Genomic DNA, 21,579 nt, shown 5'->3' with positions numbered 1-21,579 from the left:
GGCGGCCCGGCCCCCTCACTGCCTCCGCAGCGCCAAGGCCGCGGGTTCGAGCCCCGAGTCCGGACGGCGCCCGGAGCCACCTTCCGGGACGGTCCGTGGCGGGCAGCCGAGGGTCGCCGCCGCACTCTGCATAGCTCCTCTGCCTCCGGTGGCACATTGTGGCATTGAAGAGACCTGAACTGAACGGCCTGAAGTTGTGTCGCAAACGGGGAGGGAGGTGTTTAGGTTAGATATTGGAAAAATATCCACCCCAGGGGGTGGTGGGTGGTGGGGCGCTGGAACAGTAGAGACCGTCCAGCACTCCTGTCCAGCCTGGCGATGCTTCCAACTCCCACATTAAGATGGGCGTTAATTTGCCCTTTTTGCTGTAAAGAACATGCCCTTCCAGCATCCCAGCCTCGTGAATTCAGTGTGGGGTCCTGGCGTCCCCCTCCTGGCAGCTGGTTCATTTCGGTCCTCGCTTTGCAGCTCTGGAGCCCACTCAAAGCTTGTGGCACAGCCCAAGGATGATCTTCACAGCACACAGGACAGGGGGAGATGCAGCTCCCTCTCATCCCTTGGCTCCAGAGCAGCTTCCCAGCAATTGAGTGAACCACTATTCTTGTTTCAATAACCATTAGAAAGCCTCCAGACAAACTCTGAGAGTGTAACCACCGCAGAAAACACGGACATCTGCCATCTCTGTGCTTATTGCCCAGCTCCCAGGAAGGCAGGAATGCCATGGTTTTTTTAGGCTTTAAATCCTTTAACCCTGGATGATCTATCTTCGTTAGTGCAGTGCCCTAATCCCAGCTGGAGCCCTTGTACACTAATATAAATATTTATTAGCTGGCTCAGCCTGCAGGGCTGTGCCTTCACCTCAACGGCATGGCTGTTTCTGGGGAGCAGCAGGGAGGTTTCTGAAGGCTGGGTGTCCTGTGGGAAGGGTTTGAGCACTGGGAGAAGATGCTGAAAAGATCCTTCCCTATTTAGCTATTACTGTTCTTGCTCACTCTGTCCCATCTTAAAGGTCACAAGAACTGTGAGAAGATGGATTTGTGTCTCCAGCAGATTCATAAGCCACTTTGAGCCATGTGGCCCTCAATGGCCTTGGATTTCTAGGCAGTAGTACAGCAAAATAAAAAACAAAATTTACACCAGAGTGGGAAAAATCCTCTCTGAAAATGGATCTATTGACAATGTTATTCCACACTACCCTCTAAGACAGATTTATAAGAAATGCTGGAGGGACTGGAGACACTGGGTGGTGCTTTAATTCTCCCATATTTTCAGACACCAAACTCACAAACTCCGTATTTTTAAACTGCTTTTTATTGAAATGTAGTACATTAGCAAACCCTAACTAGTTGGTATACACTATGAACATACTGGCATATACCACGTAACTACAATACAGTGTTATACTTACATCAAAACATGTCAACAAGTTCTGCTGCTGGCGAGCTACACCTCCACAGGGGCTGGGGAGCTGTGGCTGCCGGGAGGGCACTGTGTGTCCCTGTGTCCCCACAGTGTCCCCAGACCCCTGGCACTGCTGGCGTGTTCAGGTTACCTGGTCACACCGGTGTGACCCACCTGGCAGCAAGCCAGTTCAAACAGACTCTTCATTTTACACGCACGCAAATTGGGGGTTTTTGTTGTTGTTTGCTGCAGTCTCCTGTGCCCAAAGGCTGGGGGGTCCCCTCTCTGCTGTGATAAAATGATCCTGTTTTGGTGGAGTCAGTGCATAGTTAGCCATGGCCTCAAGCAGGTGATCCTGGACAGGCACGGGTCATCCAGAGAAGCTTTTAGGATTTAACACCTACTTGCAAACTGCAGCAGGGCAGATGGGACAAGCAGAAGAGCAATGCTACCACTCCTTTTGCTCCAAAAGGTTATTCCCCTTTACAGGAGCAGTGCAGCAGACCTTACCAGTGCTGGGAGCTAAGCCTAGACATATAGGGTGGGGAAAGTCTGCCTGCTGATGTGGTGGCACAGGGAAAGTCTCTTGTTCATGTAGCACCTTGCAGCACAAGTAGAAAGCAACAGGCTGGGGCGCTGCCGTGCTGGGACCTCATGAACCTGCACCAGGAGCTTTGCTTTAACAGCCCCAAACACTCTATTAAACATGCCTGGCTTAATAGCAGCAAAGAACAAGTTTACTTTCACGCCTAGACTTTCCTGTGCTGGAGCATGGGAGGGTTGCTGAGCTGTTTTCTGTATGATCCTCCCTCCCAGTGCAGCCCAGTCTGGGTTACCAGCCCAGTAAGGAGCAGGCAGCTACAGCTCTTACTGCACAAGACAGTGTGATGGTGTTACAGACAGAGGCACAGGGGATCCACAGCAAATCTGATGATCTATGCCTTAACATAGCCCTGCAGAGCTGCTCTGCTGGGAATTAATGGCTCTTGTGCCCCCGAGGGGTTTGGGCAGCTGAAGATCAAGTCAGAGCCAAGCAAAGGCGAGCCCCGGAGTATGTGAGAAGCAGCAAACAAAAAAAAAAAAAAAAAGGCAAATGGCACATAAATGTACACAGCTGAGCTCAGGGAAAAGAATAAAAGCTCCTGGCTCCCGAGAGGCTTCTGGATACAAGTGGAGAAAGGAATAGCCCAGCAGGAGAGAGGGAGGCTCCACGTACATGTCCATCTGATTTCTGGGCTGCAAACCCCCAGTCCCAGCTGTATGACACCAGCTAATGTTACACCTCAGCCTGGCATTGAAATCACTCTAAGCAGCTTCAACTTTCAATAAAACACTGTGTAGTTCTTACTTTGTATGAATATGAATACTTATTATTAACTCCTTAGGAAAAGGACTATTTTTGGGCAACAATTTTTACCACAGGTCCCCAAAGCCCAGAGACCCTGGACATTATTGCAGTAAAAAAGAAAAAATATTCAGATGTTATTGCATAACCTACACATCCATTTCTGAGCATCTTTATGAGGCTAATGGGCAGAAGAGCAAAAGGATGCTCCATTCAGTGATGCAGAGAATGAGCATCCCACAAGAGCCCAGATCCCACAGACCCTGCTTTGGCTGAGCACAGCCCACCAGGAACCTCTGGGCTCCCACAGACTGTGACTGGTTTGGAGTGATGCATCCCCTTGGAAGGGCTGGCTGGCATGGTGATGGCACAGTGAGGCTATGGCACAGTGATGAAGATGCTGGAGAACAAGTGGACAGCAGTGCCTGCACAACAGGGACCTTCACCCAGCTCTCCAGAGGAGGAGGAAGCCAGTAGTAACTGGTGGAGTGGAAAGGGTGAGATTAGAATTAAGAGTGTCTGGAAGTGTTGCAGGCTTTAAAAAAAGGCTAGGTTAATGAAAGACGGATAACAAGGTGTCAATTAGTGGTGCTTTGCAAAGGCTCTGTGACCAAATTTCATTTCCCAAAAATGCACTTTGCAAGCACCAGGTAAACCTGACATGCCCTTGTGAATTTGGGGTTTTTGGCCAACATCTCAGGACATCACTAGCTGGGGGTTACAGAGCATCATGGCTCTGCATCAGGAGCAAAATCCCACCTGGAGTCCTGCTTTTGTCACTGCATCCACAAGGAAGGGGTAGGGAGCAGAGCTTTTTCTCTTAATTATTTCAAAGACAAGGGAAAAAAGCAGATATGAGCACCAGCATACTGAAGTGCTGTCTACCTCTGCCCTGATTTCCCCCCAGTCTGTTTAGCTGGAACATCTTTCCCTCTCTCACTCCCTCCCCTGCTCACCAGTTTCCACCGAGTGTGCCAGAGCTGAGGCTGCCCTGCGGTGCCGTGAGTCTAGCAGGGAAAGGAAAAAGTGAAGATATCTTTAAATATAACAACACATATGCAAGCTGTCATGGCACATCACACACTCTTCTGCACCGCTCAGGCTGGAAAATTAGGTCAAGTATGGCTGGGTAACACAGGGTGAAAAAGGAGCAAAAGCTTTACTTGGGAATTTGAAGGTGTTTCCTGAGCTCTCCTGTCCTTCTCTCCCCACCCTGCAGGGCTGGCAGCAGCCCCGTGGCTCTTGCCTTTGCCCCACTGTGCCTTGGCTTCTGAGCTGCTCTGCTGTTTCCTGTGCTGTAAAAAACAAATTACTATTAGCTAAGCAAAATAACAAATATTTTTAATAATTAAGTCAACTCACTTGCCAGTAATCAGGCTGCAGAGCTGCCTGAACTTCAGCTCAACCCTGGTGCCTTCATCCTTCTGCTCATGAACTGACTGTGGCACTACCTCAAACCTAAATTGGACTGAACAAGTCCTGAACAAGAGCCTCAGTGTGACCCATGTTTCCTGCAGAATTCCCTCTGCTTTCCAGGAGCTGGTGAAAAGCTCTTGGCTCTCCCAAGCCTTTGCACTATTTTACATGAATGTGTTTAAAGAAAACAGATGTGTGAAAGTCTCATAACATAGTCCTAGACATGTTTATTAAACTGGTTTTGGTTTTTCTTTGGCTAATGCAGGATACCTGGCTATTCCTACAGCATCCTCAGGTGCCAGGGCAAGCATCCTAGAGCAAAGGGACAATGCAGATTCCAACACATGAGCTCACTGGAGGGAGCAATTGTGAGGGTCATTAGATAAACTTTAACATGCTTCAAATTTAATAATTAATGTTGTGTATTATAGGTAAAAAGCACACTTACAGTCTGGTTTCTTACTGGCAATTATCCTCTAAGAACACAAGCAAACCTTGATTTTACAAATGTCTAATGGGAACATGCAAAACTTTCATAGAAGAGGAAGCTGAGAAAGAGAAGACAAAGTTTTGGGGTTTAAATACTTTAGGAAAATACTTGGAGATCAAAAGCTTTTTTTTATATGTAGAAGTCATAAACTGAATGTTTTCCTGTTAAAAGAAGCACTTTTTTTTAAACTTGAAAATGATTTTCCAAGTTACTGGCACTTACAGTGCTTGGTAGGTTGCTGTATATTTTACTTCTGTGAAATGACTCAACCACACACAGCACCACTGCAGCAGAACAAGAACAACAATGCTCATCAAGCTTTTTTTATATACTGATTAATATTAAAAGGAAAACCTCAAACTTACCAGCACAGCCCAGAAAAAAATCACCCATGTTGCTGTGGTGCCTCTTCCCCATCTTAAATATGACTAACTGGGGAAGGCCTGCTCCAGCACGTCCTGGCATGCACGTAGGGACTGATTGCTTGAACAAGCTTTTAATTTTTCCAGTGTTGCAAGATGTCCCAAATCCAGGATGTCAATTACAAATACCAGCTCCCCTATCCAAGATGCTACAGCACAAATCCATTTTTACATTGCTGTGCCAGACCCTGATCTCCACTAAGGCAAACCTGCCCTCCCCCAGCTTAAAGCCAAGATATTCAGTTAGAAATAAGATTTAGCAAAATACAAATTACATTAGTTATTATTTTGTCTTTAGGGGATTTGTGCTTTCTAATTTTTAATTTCCAAAGCTCTTCTAGCTTTTCTGTATATTCTGGCACACAGCTTGTTGGCTCAGTTGGAGGTCAGAAATCATCAGGTTTGGTTTTGTGCTGAAACTGTGCCCCAGTGACTCCCAGTGGCCTCAGGGGAAATCCCTGTGTTGGGATGGGGCAGCCCCTGTGAGAAGGCTTTGCTTGGGGCATCAGCAGCCCACGCAGTGCTACAAGAGCCTGTCCTACCCAAAACCCCACTGGAGCAGCTCTGTGCTGGCTGGAAGACACTAAGACATGATGGCATTTAACCAGGTAACCCAGGTATCTGGGATTATCATAACCTGACTGCCCTCATGGATAAAAACAAGCCCCATAACATCCTTGAGAGATGGTGATTTTCCTCTCAGGCGTTTGCGTTCCCAAGGCGCCGCTCCCACGTGTCCCTGCTGCTCTCACAGATGTAATCACAAACACAGGGGCTGCTCAACCAGCCCTTGTGCTGCCCCTGAGCCCTGTCCAGACTCAGCTCAGCCAGGGGAGCTGTGCCTGGGCCCGGGTGCAGCTCAGCTGGGCTGGGATGGGGAGCTGTGCCTGGGCTCGCCGGGGGTGCCCGGAGCTGTCGCTGCCTGCCCTGCACCAGAGGAGGGATGCTGACCACGACCAGCTGCTGCCCCAGCCCCTGTGGCACTTCCTGTGACCTTCACTTCTGCTTTGGAGGAGAAAGTGGGTGTCAAAATTGTGCTCTTACAAAAGTTTGGGGCTTCAGTGCATTTCCAGAGCGAGCTGAATGGCAATAAAAGTGCATTTGGTAAATATCAATGTGGGTATTATGAGAAAAACCTCCCTACACTTCATGCCACCCACTCTTGAATTATCAGATTAAATAAAGCTGACGCACAGCAACAAAAGTCAAAGCATGCTCAGCAAAGAGGCTCATTTCCTCATTTTACAGAGCTGGGTTTTTCTTTTTCTCTTGAACATCCATGTTAAATACACAGCTGAATCACACTTCAGAAAAGGATATATGTTAAGCAGATTGCTATACAATTAAAAACATTATAAAGGAGGGGAAATTCCCCTGCTTGCAAAAGCAGGTGAAATTAAAGCATGGCAGGATAAGTCTTACCTTTCTTTTTGGCTTAACTGATTTCTCAAGATTCCTATACAGAGGGTGAAACTGTGTTTCACATTACAAGGACACAAATGAGTTTCTACACCTACAGTAACTTAGACTGCAATGGAGAAAAATCCAAACATTCATTAACAGCTATGCATTGTCTGGTAGCAAACGGTGGAGCAGAAGCGCTCACTCCTCCATGTCGGCTCATTTGAGGAACGCTGTGGATGACTTTGCTCCAGAGGCTCCTCTCTCGCTCTCCATTTCTGCATTGTTCTCTCAGAAGCTTGCAAACAATATCCATTTCCTCACTGCTTTTGTCACATGCTGGTAAAAATTGATTTTTCCTGCAGCGTGTCAAAGCAGTAGCTGCTTTCCTTTCTTCTCCTGCTTTCTGCATTCCCATTATTGATGTCAGTGGGAAAGGGCACAGCTCAGAGAACGTATTTGTTAAATAACTGTTGCAGATCTCAACAGGAGAGTGGGATAAGAAGCTTACCTCTTTTCTTCTCTGTGTAATGCCAACATGCTGGCTTTTAAAAAATCTCAGTGAAAAATTTGGTGGATTTTTACCCCCCCACCCTTCCAAAAAAAAGTTACGTGAGAAAGAAAGCTAATTTGATTCCTGCATATTTCAAAAAGTCTAATCATTTTTAGGTAGATCAAGTGCTGGTTCTGTGAATGTCCTCTCTACAGAGAGAGACTCACTTGACTTCAGCACACAGAAGGACCAAAAGTATATTCTGTGTATACCATTTTTCTCCTGCTTCAATCAAATTGGAGAAAAAAATCCAAGCACCAAGTTCCTTGAAATCTTTCTGCAAATGCTGGTCCTCTCTGCAGCTTGAACATCAGACTGGCTTGCCACTGTCCGGGGTTAAGTGGGTTGTAGGAAACTCAATGCACTTATAAAGGTCCCTCCCAGAAGGGGTTATTTCACAGTAAGGTTATGGATTGACCGAGATATACGAGTGCTTTTACCAGTCACTGGCCATCTCCTCTACAACCAGTTCCCTTTCTGACATTGCCCAACCATCTGGACAACTTAAAAATCGGAAACAGCAGATGCCTGTGTAAGAGACGCATTTGCAGTTCAGCACAAACTCTTAGGGCCACCGTAAAACCTCTCCTGCATCGCCACGGCTGGGCCGACACAGCTCCCCATGCTGTTACTCAGCAATTTCCATCAGACAACCTTGCTTGTCACAGCTCTTTGTCACCTCAAAGATGCCACCCTCAGAATCCACCACAGCTGGTCTTCGTCTGTGCAAACGAGAAGGCGGGTTCGTGTTCTGGAAAAAGCAGCTCTTCTTCAGACAAAGGAGATCCATGGAAAGAGTACACAACAATAGGAATGAGAAATGAAAAAAACGGAAAAAGGGCCAGGAAGGAGCATGGATTCCTTTCAGGTTTTGTTCTCGTCGTACATGTCCAAGGCAGGCTCGATGGTTGAGAACTCGCTCTCGTAGACCAGGCTTCGAGGGGACAGAGAGTTACGATGGAAGAAGTGACTGCCTGCAAGAGGTAGAACAAAACCACGTTAGCAACACACATGAACTGAGTGAAACATCCTCATACCTGTGTGATGGATACAAACACAGTACACAGGGAAAAAACAGACAGCCTTCAACACAAAGCAGTTACAAACATATGAAACATTTCACCTCTGTTCCTCTGCTCCCCAGCCAATTTAAAGCAACTGCTTTCCATATGCATGAACAGTCACACCTCAAATGGCTCTTTCAGATAAGAGGTCAAGTCTGAGCAAGGCTGGGGGAGGCCAGAGTTTTGCACTTGGTGCTGGCTGTTGATTTGCAGCCTTGTAAAGCAGGGATGTGCTTCCCCAGAAGACCCTGAAATCTGTGGTCAGCACCAAAGCGCTGTGCCCTGCACCAGCACAAAGTGCTGCAGCTCGGGGTCAAAAGGAAGGAGCAGGCAGAATGAGGGATCCCCCAGGGATCATTCCACCAAAGCCTGACCTCCTCCAGAGCTCAGCAAACTCCATGCACACGAGTCACCTTCTAGAAACAGCCACCTATGGATTTCCTTACACATAACCAAGGAGACCCAACCCTCTTTTCACTGGCAATAACCGAAACAAGCACCACGCGGCTGTTGATAAACTGGGGAATGGAAGTCTATTTTTTTTTCCTAGGTGGCCTGGCATTCCTGTGGCTCTCTGAATCCACAGATGTGTTTTTGCAAGGAGCCCAGCCCTCCTGCTGTACAAACGATTCTCTCTGAAAGCATCTATCATCAGATCAGGCCCTTGGCCAAAACACTTCATTACCTGGTTTCTCGATCCCAGGGGGGATTAGCTGGGAGCAAGGCTGCTTAGATTACAACAGCTACATGAGCCAAACTGGAGGCAACTGAAAAGCTTCCAAGTACATCAAAAAGGCATTCAAGAAACTAAGGTGCCTCCAGTTTCAGGCATCAGTGAAATAAAATGCTTAGGGAATTGTAGTTTTAGCCCTGGCAGATTTTAGCTGCTTAAATCCCCCTTTCTTTGCCAAATTTTGAGCCCAGCCTGTCCCATTCTGAAATAAAGACCTTAAAGAAGACATAACAAAATAAGAATTCAGCTGCTACTGTCCAAAATTCCTTTTTTCTTTTCCTACTCATTCAAAAGATAGACTTTGTGTGCCCTTTGCTAACAAGGGCCCAGCAGGAAAATGGAGTGGGGCAATGGATCTGCTCCTCTTTCACAAGCAAAAGTCAGCGCACACACTCATTCCACCATTTACAATGAGAATGGGAAGTTGTCATAAGCAAATTAATTTTTGATCTTGTAGTTAACCAAAACAAGAGTGAAATTAGTGGTTACACTGCAGTGGACTGTTGACTCTGCCAGGAACTTGTATTCAGGTACTTGGAACAAGTGGGATATCTTGGAATATATTTCCAGAAGCAATTGGTGGGGAATGATAAATCTGGATCTGAACTGTCCCCCAAATTTACAGGTTTCTAAAACTGGGCAATGTTTAAAATAAAAGCCAATAAATAAATAAATAAACAAATAAATAAATAAAGGCTGAGTGTTTAAGGAAACATAAAGCTGGAACTGTGACTTCCAGATTATCACGGTCTGTTTCCAAAAGCTGGATTTGATGACCTTAGAGATCTTTTCCAACCTTAAGTATTCTATGATCCCAGCAAAAAAACCCCAAACCCTGAACCTGCAATGAAATAATACCAGAAAAAACTGGCTTCAAGACTGTGTTATGGGTCAGGATCATTTACTTTTTGATGAGTGAGTCTTATTTTGCAGTTGAAATAAGCTGTGAATATTGGATATTTCATCCCCCCTTCCTCCACCTGCTGCAATGTTACACACAACCAATGCTCAAATAAAGTAAAGGGATTCTAAAAGCTTGGTGCTGCTTTTGTTTTTATTACACAGAAATCAAACATGGGATTAGGAAGCAGACAGCCCAGGCTGTCATTTCCTCTGTGTGCACCCAGACTTCCACTCTAGCAGGCTGGAGGGAGAGATTTAATCAACAGGCAGAGCAGGTCATCTGACAACAAGTATTTAATATAAATCTGGAAATAGACAGTGTATGTCAAACACCTCTAAAATTCTTTACTGTGACGTTTTTGTCCTTCTTGGCAAAGGAAATTTTAACCACCCACTTCCAGGAAGGCTGCATGTTTCCATAGACAGATAGACATCTCTTGGCTTCCATACCATTTCTGAGACACATCGTTCATTCTTTTCCTAATTGTCTCCTGTCCCATCCAGTGCAGCCAGCCCAGAGCTGAGACTCCAGCTGCTGCTCAGTGTTTTCCACCACTCAATCTTCAGGTGCTCCATTAACCAGGTCAGGAGCATTGCCCACAGCTTATGGCTGGAGCAGCAGGGCACAGTGACCCAGCCATACTCCTCTTAATGCAGAAAATTGCTACTGTTTGTTTAAAAATGTGGCATTGGTCCAGCTGATAAATTTACTGAATAAATGTATTTTAAGGACAAGTAAAAACATCCGCAGTTCCAAATTCAGCTATGAATCTGTTCTTCCTCTTTTGCACTTACCAAGAAAGAGCAAGACTTATCCCTTAGGTACAGAAAACAAATGGGAAAGCTGCACGCAGTTTTAATACATGAAGATGAATCCTTCAGTGGTCTCTGCCACTATTCTTCATTAAATGCTTTAAAAGAACTTTTCAGATAACTTGCATTGAGTGTGAAAATAAATATATACCCTGGAACTGATCTTTATACCAATCATAGAATGCCACCAAAATGAGGACAAGACCAAGGCCAAAAACTCAAAGAGACACAGCACTGCAGGTGCACCAGGATTAAGTATCACCTGGTGTTCCTTTTCCATCTGAAAGTATCTTAATGCCCTTAGTCATTAATCAGGGCCATCTTCTGCCACAAGCTGCAGTCCCTTCTACAGATCCTCCAGCAAAGACTCCTTACTGTGGAAATCTGATCAGAGCACTCCCTACCTTAATCTGTTTTAGACACCCTCTCAGTTAAGGAACAGAGTGGAACCATTTCATAAAGTGCCCTTTCCTCAAAGCCAGCTTCGCAGTAAGACTTTAAAGCACTGTTTACCATGTGCATGAACAGTCACACTCAAGTGGCTCTTTCAGATAAATGAGGTCAAGTCTGAGCAAGGCTGGGGGAGGCCAGAGTTTTGCACTTGGTGCTGGCTGTTGATTTACAGCCTTGTAAAGCAGGGATGTGCTTCCTCAGAAGACCCTGAAAGACATGGTAGGATGACTGGCACAACCGGAGTGCTGCAACAGATGGCTAAAAACTCTTCAGAAGGGACAAGCAAGGGAGGTGACTCCTTGGGGTAGCCCTGTGGTGCTCACAGAGCCATTTCCCATGATTTACCAGCAGTCCCAGCTACGTGGGGAGGTCCCAGCTGACTGGAGGTCAGCAGATGTGACACCCAGCTACAAGAAGAGCTGGAAGGGGGGTCTGGGCAACCACAGGCCTGTCAGCCTGACCTTGGTGCCAGGGAAGGCCATGGAACAGATCATTTTAGTGCCATCACATGGCATATCCAGGACAAGCAGGGGGTCAGGTCCAGCCAGTGTGAGTGTAGGAAAAACAGGTCCTCTTGACCAACCTGGTCCTCTGTGGCAAGGTGACCCACTCAGTGGATGAAGGAAAGGCTGTGGATATGTCCCCCTGCTGTTTGGTAGAGTTTGACACTGTCCCACAGCACTCTCTTGGAAGCTGGCTGCCATGGCTTGGACAGGTGCACCACACATGGGGTAAGAACAGGCTGGATGGCTCAGCCCAGAGAGCAAGGGGAATGGAGTTACATCCACAGGGCTCAGAACTGGGGCCAGCTCAGTTTAATGTCTTTACCAATGATATGCATGAGGAGATTGAGTGCACCCTTAGTCAGTTTGCAGCCAACACCAAGCTGGGTTGATCTTCTGGAGGGCAGGAAGGCTCCACAGACGGATCTGGATAGGCTGGATCAAGGTATTTAAAAGATACAGATGTGGCACTTGGGGTTTAGTAGTGGGCTTGGCAGTGCTGGGTTAATGACTGGACTTGATGATCTTGATGATCTTAGAGGGCTTTTCCAACCAAAGTGGTTCTATTATTCTTTGAAAAACTTTGGGGATTTCCTTCTCTCTATCCAGAGTAAAAAACCAAAAGTTTCTGGGATGATATAGAGTCCATCTTTGAACATATTTATTTCATTAACAAATAACCATGCACTGATTGCCTGACCTCTAAGTAACCTATCAAAAGTTGTATCATTATTAACACTTTGTTGAGACAACTGTTAGAGGCTCAAAAGAAAAACTGGAAAAGATGATGCTGAGTTATTTAAATCTTCCATGGAGGGAAATGCACGAAAAAGTCCTGTCAACCCTTTTGTTCCAAATATCACTCAACTTCTCCTTCTGCTGCTGTTCTGAAGCAGAAACATGAACTGGAACTATTATGGTGCCTTTTGCATCTGGGTCACTGCACTGCTCACGCGGTCCCTGCCCAACAGCATTAAATAGCACTTATGGAATTTTGCTTCAGGAGACAAGCACAAACTTATCAGTTTTACTACTGCTGTTGAGAGATGAGTGAAGAAAACATGTATCATAGCTTGTTCCCTAAATCATGCTCTAACCACATTCCACCACTTTTGGCAACAACACTCAGCTGACACATGCAATACGTTAGAAGCACACAGCCCTCAAACACAGAAGGTTTGAGGGTTTTTTTCTTCTCATGAGTAAGTCCAATGGGGTTTTCCAGTCTTTCAAAATGCACTTACTGCTCTATTGATTTGTTTCCATATTTCTTTCAGAATTTCACAAGGACACACTGAAGACGAATTCTATTAAATGCACTGAAGCTATCACATTCTTCACTGCTTATTATAAAAGCTGCCTTCTCAGCTGAAGCCTGATGGACAAATAAGAATTAAGAAACTATTTTAATGTAGCATCTGGCTGTGTTCCTAAATTCTAAAAGTGCCTATACATAAAAATAAAATTAAATTAAATCCTCTAGTTCCCAGTACATAAAAAAATTAAATCTACAGCAAAATTGCTTCTCTCTGTTCATTTAATTAAATTAGAAAGCATTCACTTTCTACATCTTGATCCGAGAACAACAAAAACAATGGAATGCAGAACAGTTTTTAACTTCTGTCAATTACTTTTTCCTTCCCTACTTGTTAACCTCATTTACCCATTTCATTAAGCCAAGCATTAGCATTTGGCTGCGACTCAGGCCTGTGTTTTAACTGACTGTTGTGAAATTACTCACACAGCGCTTGCATAACTTGCATGAAATAGCCAGAGTGAGGACAGTGAGGGGAGATGTTTTCCCTCTGTCTCCTCATCAGTGCAGAAGCTGTGGCAAGAAAGGACATGCTTGCACAGAGCTTCTACATTAAAGAGTGTTATCAATCTTCCATGATCTGAATTTGAACCAAAACTAACCCCTGCCAATGACAGGAAAGGAGGCTTCACACATGGCAGCAGGGGAAATGCTGCATTTTCACTTGTTATTTGGAAGGAAGAAGCGGTTTAGAGCGGCTTCACTTTTATCAAAAGGAGGGCAGGGCGAAAGTAAAATACAGAAATGGTTTACGATTTGTGTTTTGAGACCACAGCATTGCAAATCTCCAGCAATGCCTGGCCTCAAGGCAAAAATCATACTGCAGTGCTCCCAGGGCCACCAGGAGTGTTACAGGAGGAGAAACTGAGAAAATGTTCTTATTTCAAATTAATTCTCAGCTGGAGTCAAGGTAAGTCCATTATAGCAGAATTGACGGCTTGACCCAGCTTTTTCCGGAACAAGTTGATGTCAAATGATTGCTAACAACACTTTTTAGTCACTTCAGTGGCAGTTAAGTCACTTGACTGGCATCATAACAAGGGCACTGCATGAGATTTCCACTACTTAGCTTGTGTCCCAAATGAATGGAGAACAATAGAGATCTGCACAGTCAAAATCATTCAAAGGAAATAAAGCACCTCATAAAATTTACAAAATGCTCTCAGACTTGAGTACTAACACAGAAAGCCCAAGAAAAATGAAATTCTCACAGAGTAAGATTTCATAATTAAAGTTTTTTTTATTTCTTCACTTTTTCTTTAATACAAAGCTTTGGCATCAGCAAATTTTATGAAAAAATAGAATGTACTAAATAACTGCTTGTGCTGCATGATCGATAAATGATGCATAAAAATAGGTGTCTCTCTCCAAGGCAATCGGCCGGAAAGCGTTTCTTCAATAGCATTCTGCTCTGCAGGGCAGAAAAAAAGGAACAAAAATATTTCTGTTAAAGTTAATAGTGCCAATACTAAAAAAAAATCCTGTAAAAGTAAGTTAGTGAAAAATGACTAATTATACAAAGCCAGAGCATTAAGAGATGTCTGCATCTGTCAAGAGGTCTGAGCACTTCTAAGCTTTTGAGGACACTCCATCTGCTACTGAAAACTTTCTCTAAGTGGTGCTATCCAACATTTGGGCTTTTGGGTTCAAACCCACACTTACACAGTAATTTCTGACTGTTCCCTAGGAAGCAAGGTAAACTTTGCTGCTTCTGTTCCTTTCAAACACTGCCTAAAACTTGTTATACTGGTGCTGTAAGGGTATTTTGAGACCTAGAGAAAGCAGCTGGTTCCTTATTTTATCACTTAGACAATGTTTAATTTTATCACAACTATTTAAAAATGCATGTGTGTATAATTATACACACACACAAACATACATATTCACAGTTAAATATGTATATACTCACAACTCCAGAACTAATGCTCTAAATAACTATGTTTAAGCTGTGGGAAGGACACAGTAAAGAAAAGGTACAGGATATGTTTTTAGGTGAGTTTTAAAGCAGAATTTCCGGTCTTTTACTTGCATCAGCATATTACATGGCCACATTCTTGCTACTGTTGTTTTTCAATAAGAAAACCCCCTCAGAGTCCTCTTGAAACACTACCATAAGAAAGGCAGGATATGCCAGCATTGCTTTTTACATGGAGAGCAGCATAAAAAGCAGGTATGCTGTTTAATAGAAAATGCAATGAGAAGGAGCTGCCATATATCTGGCATGATAATCAGCACAGGAAATTCTTTGTCTGGCACTGGGAAGGTGTCAGTGAAACAATAAATCTTAGCATTAGTGTCATTTTAAAGTATCTAAAATGAGTAATTGAACCCAGCAGCACTTGTGGAGGCTGTTCAGATCCCAAAGGATTCAGATGAAGAGCTGCTGAGGTTAAAGGCCATAGCCAAGAACCTCAGTTACACAAATAAGTGATTTTTGAAGCTCTGGCTGCTGGGTTGTGAGTTTTCTCAAGTCTGTCTCAAGCACACACTTGATGTGCTTGCATTTCAATTCCTACCACTGAGAACAGGAGCTCTCCTTGTATCAGCACACCCTTTGTTTGTACTGAGGGAACATCACTGTGAAAACACTTTGCTGGAGGCCCAAAGTCCCTGCCAATGTGCAGCAGCTTGTCCTTGCAGTAAAAACAGTCCCAGATCCCACTGAGCAACAAAAAGAAGAGTTGCAAGGAAAGGCAGAAATGCAGCTGCTATCAGTGCCCATATCTGGATGAGACTTCATGGGCTCCAGCTTCTCCTCCTTTCCCAAGGATGTGCAAGTGCCCAGCAATGCAGACATTCCTGTTCTGCACCTCATCTTGCCCCATGCTTTCCCAAGCTGCTTTTCCAGGCAGATTAAAGATTAACTATGTTCAGCTGCAGCTCTGTCACCAAGCTGCTGATTGATGGCTGCAACTTCAAGATTTTGACAAATGGAAAAAAAAAATCAGTAGACTTGATAGGGATTTTTGAAGTTCTAAAGTTTTCTTCATGAAGCCCTTTTGGAATCAGCATATGAAAAGAGGAGGAAGATTTGCAAATTAGTGGTAATCAAAAATTCATGATGACCAGTATTATGGACCCTCCTGAAGATCATTAGCTTGAGATTGCCTAAAATTTTACACTGGAGACTCTTTGATACCTATAATTTTACACTGGAGATTATTAGACATATTTCCATCTTATTGAGGACACCTTATACTTTCCAAATAGAAAAAGGAAAAAAAAATTCCAAGCCCCTTCTCTTATCTCAAAGAAAAAAAAACAAACAAAGAAAATGTTTATAAAGCTGCGTTTCCCAGCTGCATTTCTTTGGATCTCACCCCACTTCTGGTAGAGAGATCAGCACTTTAATAGAAACTCAGCTGTGGCAAGATGTTCAGAGACAAAGAAAGATATTGACACTTTGCCTTCCCAAATAAAAAATGAAATTAAGATTAAACATACATCTTGAGCCCATGTATTCTGTACACCTACATGAAAATGACTAGATGTACCTGGTCAACAGATCTGCAAAATAGATTTATACTTGGCCACACACAGAATTATAAAAAGAAGACTGAAAGTCATCTGCTAGGGTAATTTCTTGTCCAGCCTGCCTGAAAGGAGGCTGGGGGTTTCCAGGTTGAAAATGTGCAAACTAGGAATACAGGATTATTTTTTTTTTAATATGAAATTTGACTATAAAATTGAGGTGGAAACTGTAAAAGGTAACTGCTGGTAGTAAGTTTTGGCTCTGGCAGGTGAATTTTGAACATAGGAATTTAATGGCAGAAATCTAATGTTTACCTAGAACATAATCATAAATATTCTGTTTTCCCCTTTTCATGTCTCTACTTAGCAAAGAGATTTCCTCAGACAACCCAGCTAAATATAAATTAAGAGGGACTTTACATGTCACCCTGAAACCTGCTGTTAACAGAGACACTCTATTTGAGAAAAGCAGGAAATGAATTTGATTCCTTGAAAACTCCATATTCCCCCTTCTGCTGGTTTTTATTCCCAACGTTGTCCATGACACACACCCACCAGAAATGCACAGAAACATCTGAGTATTTACTTACTCATTAGCATTCAAGCTAGCTGTGGCTTTGATGATCATGTAGCAGAGTGTAAGGGCACTGAGGAGGCCAAAACTGGCAATAATAAACCATTCTTCTGTTGACAAAGGAAAGGGAGGAAATCACTCGTGGGAGAAAGCGATGCCAATATTTCCCTCAAACACCACTGGCGGAAGGCAAGAGGCTTCTAAGCCATGACTGGCCCCAGGAGGTGAAGCAGAAGGAGGTTAAGCCACAGAGTTACTGACTGGAGAAGGCTAGCAAAGAAGAAGTGGAGAGAGGTGCAGAAAAAAAGCATGGCACAAACAGTATTTCCTGCCTGAGCCCAAGGGTTAGTGATAAAGAAGTTACTCAACAATGCAAAGTGAAATGCAGGATCAAGGGGAGATGTAATGAGAACTCTGTCCATCCCCAGGTCAGAAAGACGACTGTCAGGTTGGGTTAGGTTTGGTGAGATGCAGTGTTTCACACAAGCACACCCCAAGTACTGTCACACCTCAACTGTGTCTTGGCCCCCTCCCTCCTGAATTCATGTTATAGTGTTACTTAAAACCCAACAAAAATCAGGATAGATTGCTCAACAGTAAAACATAACTACAGTTTTCTACTTAAGAGACAGATATACCCACGGAAAAATAAATTCAATACTAGGGTAGACACAAACACATATTAAATAAAAAGTAATACAAAGAAGTCTATCAAAGAGTGTTCACTACTCCAAATTCTCTCTAGGATCAACCTGGCAGACAGTAACAGTTCAGAATACAAACTCTGCTGTTGAACAGCTTTTGGTTTAACTCTGATGCACCAAAGAATGCATGTGTCATTCATAAATACAAACATTTCAAGAGCCCTTTCTAAGGCTTTACTTTATAAACATTGTCAGAATGAACTGTTGGTGGTTATTTCTTGTTTTACCCTGGCATCCCATCTGTGCACAAGCAGCACTACAGCTGGGAAAGACAGTAAAAAACACCTTCTGAAAAGGCAATTAGTAAAAAGTGAAAACTACAGTTCTCCCACCCATGACAAGGAAGCAGCACAGCAACAGATCTGTTCTTCCTCAACACAACTGAGTGCAAGGTGAACACTGGATGGCAAAGTGACTTACTGGCTTTGTGGAGAATCCAGATTTTGTATGTGGATTTTTCCCTCTCAGATCAGGGCATTTCTAGATATGGACTATGTTTCTTATGACGTGAGGTTTTTTTTTTAAATGTGACATTTACTTAGCTACATCGCCTAAAGAAACACTTTTTATGAACTGCATTGGTTTCACTGCCTTGTATACATGTATCAGTGGCAACCAGTGTCACTAAGTTCAAAATCTAGATCACAGATGCACATAAACAAAACACAAGCAGAAAATTAGACTATTGTACTGCAAGGATTCTATTTTTCAATTCAGCCAGAAAAACAACCATTCATGCATCAAGTTGAGACTGTACAGCATATGGAAAACTGATGCAATTCCACCCAATCTTTGTGGAATTTATTATAGTGCTATTGTACATTAAAAACCCTAGGTAAATTCCAGTAAGTGGAAATTTTCCATGCTACTCTAACAGATAAGAGCTTTCAAGCAGTGCAGGAACAGTTTTCTGATGTTATAAAACACTTGGACAGTACTTAAATGTTGGCACATCAAACGCTTCTTTAAGTCACAAATTTGATAAGAAAAAACACCTGCTAAGTGATGTCAGAATTCCAGTAGCAATGTTCTCAGGGGAAAAAATGTCTGCAGAAATAGCTATCAGCTAAAATATTTATATTTAATAAATTATGGCATGTAAAGTATTCTGAAGGGATAAATAACAGTTTTGGCAATCCAGCTTCTTGTGCTGGTTACCAAATTCAGGAAGGTTATTTTGGTGCCATTTCAGTTCATCCTGGCTTCTTTGTACGCGGATCTAAATGGATATACCATTAATAATGGAAGTGTTGGCACTGTCATACCCAGAGTTATTGGTTCAATAAGGAGCATATGCATCTTGTAGAGACGCAGAGGTCACCTTTGTCCCTGCAGGGACATCCATCACCAGGGCCCTGCAGCACAGAGGGACACACACACACACACACCACGGATGCCGTAGACGGTGCGGGAGCCGAAGGACACTTACTTGTCACTGCAATGTTGATCTCTCCTGACCTTGGTGTCAGCTCCCCATCCTGTGGCAGCTGTGACATGCCTGAGGTGTGCAGGGGCTCCAGGCTGAGGGAGCTGTCGGTGCCGAAGTCGCCGAGCGCCGAGCGCCTGCTCGCCGGCTGCCCCCGCGTCAGCCTCTCCATGTCAAAGGCGACGTTATCTGTGCACGGCACGTTGGGCTGGGAAAAACACAGCTCCACAGTTACACTGGGGAATGTTCTACCTGCAGCACTCCCACACACTGAATGGAACCACACACACACACTTTGTTCAGCTGCTCTGGCTGTTCTGAGGTCACACAGGTGAGAAACACATGAATGAACAACTTCTACCTTGTGGCATTCACATGCTCTGAAATAATTCCTTCGCCCAGGATTTTTCTCCTGGGAAGCTGAGAAGCCTCAGAGAAAAGGAAAACAATTCTTATCTCATTTGCTTCTCCTCTGTTTTGCTCATGTGGAATGTGTTTGGAGATTGTTTACCCACAGGTGATTGTTTCATTGGATTGGGGTGTGAGTTGTTTTGACTCATTGGCCAATCAGTGCCAAGCTGTGCTGAGACTCTGGGAAGAGTCACGAGCTTTCATTATTATTTTTTTAGCATTTAGTAAGTATCTTTTCTGTATTCTTTAGTATAGTTTAGTATAGTATTCTTTAATATAACAGAGTATTATAAAGTAATAAATTAGTCTTCTGAGAACATGGAGTCAGATTGATCATTCCTGCCTTCATCAGGGCATTCCCAGCATATACAATACTACCTCTTAAAGAGGAGAAGGAAGAAGCAGAAAAAAGGACTGAGATAAAAGGAAGGGACTCAAATATACCTATATCATAGCCTGTGCCTGTATGGTTCACCACAACTATGAAAACTCTGAATTCTGTATCAGGGATGTTATTAACTGCAAAAACAGGTCATCCACAAAATATCTGCTACTATTTCTTAGGAAATGTGCAAACTTGCGACTGACACAGCTAAAAATGGAGGCCTGATTATTCTCACTGTCTTGAAGAAAAAGCCACTTTAGACAGTCTCTCCATATGGTCTTCTCTTACTTTGAAAAGAGCATCACTCCCACTTTGTAATTTTTCCTTCATACAGGAAAGATTAAAAATATCTGCTTTGAGGTTTTACTGCTATCTCTTTGTGAACTGGTCAATGAAAGAAGTCCTCGGGGATCCCTTAGGACATGAGCTGCTTGAGGAAAACTCACTGGCCTTGGCTAGGGCAGGGCTTTTAATGTGCAAATTTAGGACTGCCTACAGGAAGCCACAAGAACAAGAACTTCAGAGAGTAAATTTAAAAAGAAAAGTTGAAAGGACTTAAGAAAAAGGAAGATTACAGAGAATCTAACATACTTCCGGTAGATACTTGTCATAAATGCAAATATAACAATATATTCTCAACTACCAACTAGGGAAAGAAGGAAAAACAACAAATTGGCACCAAAGAAATGTAAAAACCCCCAAATATTTTCTGAGTAAGGCTACTGGAACACCTGCCCCCACTCTCCATACAATTATTCTTTCTATTTTGGGTCTCAGACATGGGAGGAAGAGGAAGAGCTCACAACCAAACAACTTACCACAATTCCCAGTGCCTTCAGAATGTTCAGTTTACACATTGGACATGTACAGTGCTCACTGAGCCATGGATCCACACAGACTTTGTGGAATACGTGCCTAGAACAGAGAAGGCACATACATAATTTGCAAACAATTCTATTTAATACAATGAAAACTACTCAAACTGTTGGATAGTTGGTTTTTTTTCTTATTTTAAAATACATGCAATTCTTAGAATTGCCAGTATTCTGTGCTAATTGCAGTAATTTAAAGAATAAATTAAAAATATTGTTTGTTGTTGTCTCTCTTTTTATTAATAGGAGGAAACACTTGATTTTCACTCCCCCTTCACCCCTCTCCCCATTTTATTGTGGATATGAGTAGTGGATGTAAAGTAGAATAATGAAGGTAATGCCATTTCCACCATAATCTTGCCTACAGTCCTGTCTCAGTTCTGATGCAGAATCTTGAGCATAAACTTGGTAGGAAGAGCACAGACCCATCAGCTGTCAATTTTGTTCACAAGTCAGTGGAACCAACCCAAACACACTCCTGTTTGACTTTGAAAAGGCTTTTATAGTTATCACATTGAAGCAGAAAGAAGCCTTTCCCTGCCATTCGTATTTCTCGATATCAAGAGGGAAAACATGTCCATCACCATACAGTTGTCATAAAAATAAAAGGAAAGGAAAAAAAAAAAACTGGGCTTTCAGAGATGGAAAGGCAAATTGGGCTCCTACTTGCAAAGCAGGGAACTCTGCAATAGGCAACAGTCTGAATTGCCTCCTACATTGCATTCAAAATCTTAATCACATCCATGGATATAAATGTAAATGTTGGGATTGATATAAACCAGTATAACAAGAAAGGACTATGCAAAGACCAAAACAAGGTATACAAATTAAAGGAAGTAAAGGAAATGCCCTCTTAGCTTTTCAAAAGGCAAAGAACTTTTCAGAGCACATTCATGGCAGGAATGGGTATCACAAGATTGTCTA

General features: G+C 43.3%; 1 protein-coding gene across 4 annotated transcripts in view; it reads right to left on the bottom strand.

Annotated features, from left to right (window-relative positions):
* Positions 1-1,293: 1,293 nt before the first annotated feature.
* Positions 1,294-21,579, bottom strand: part of RNF130 (ring finger protein 130) — a 55,739-nt gene continuing 35,453 nt past the window's right edge. For 2 of the 4 annotated variants that reach the window (XM_058034694.1, XM_058034697.1), the window contains 3 exons: positions 20,602-20,698; positions 18,991-19,195; positions 1,294-8,002 (listed from right to left, as the gene is read on the bottom strand). In XM_058034694.1, the coding sequence (XP_057890677.1) occupies positions 7,893-8,002; positions 18,991-19,195; positions 20,602-20,698 (412 nt within the window). In that variant the 3' untranslated portion in view covers positions 1,294-7,892. Of the gene's footprint in view, positions 8,003-14,037; positions 14,224-16,873; positions 16,968-16,987; positions 17,128-18,990; positions 19,196-20,601; positions 20,699-21,579 lie in introns of those variants that run through there. The other 2 variants (XM_058034695.1, XM_058034696.1) reach the window with 2 other exon arrangements.

The sequence above is a fragment of the Melospiza georgiana genome, chromosome 15 (assembly GCF_028018845.1).
Source record: "Melospiza georgiana isolate bMelGeo1 chromosome 15, bMelGeo1.pri, whole genome shotgun sequence".
NCBI classification, from domain to species: Eukaryota; Metazoa; Chordata; class Aves; order Passeriformes; family Passerellidae; genus Melospiza; species Melospiza georgiana.
This window is presented reverse-complemented; position numbering and strand designations above follow the sequence as displayed.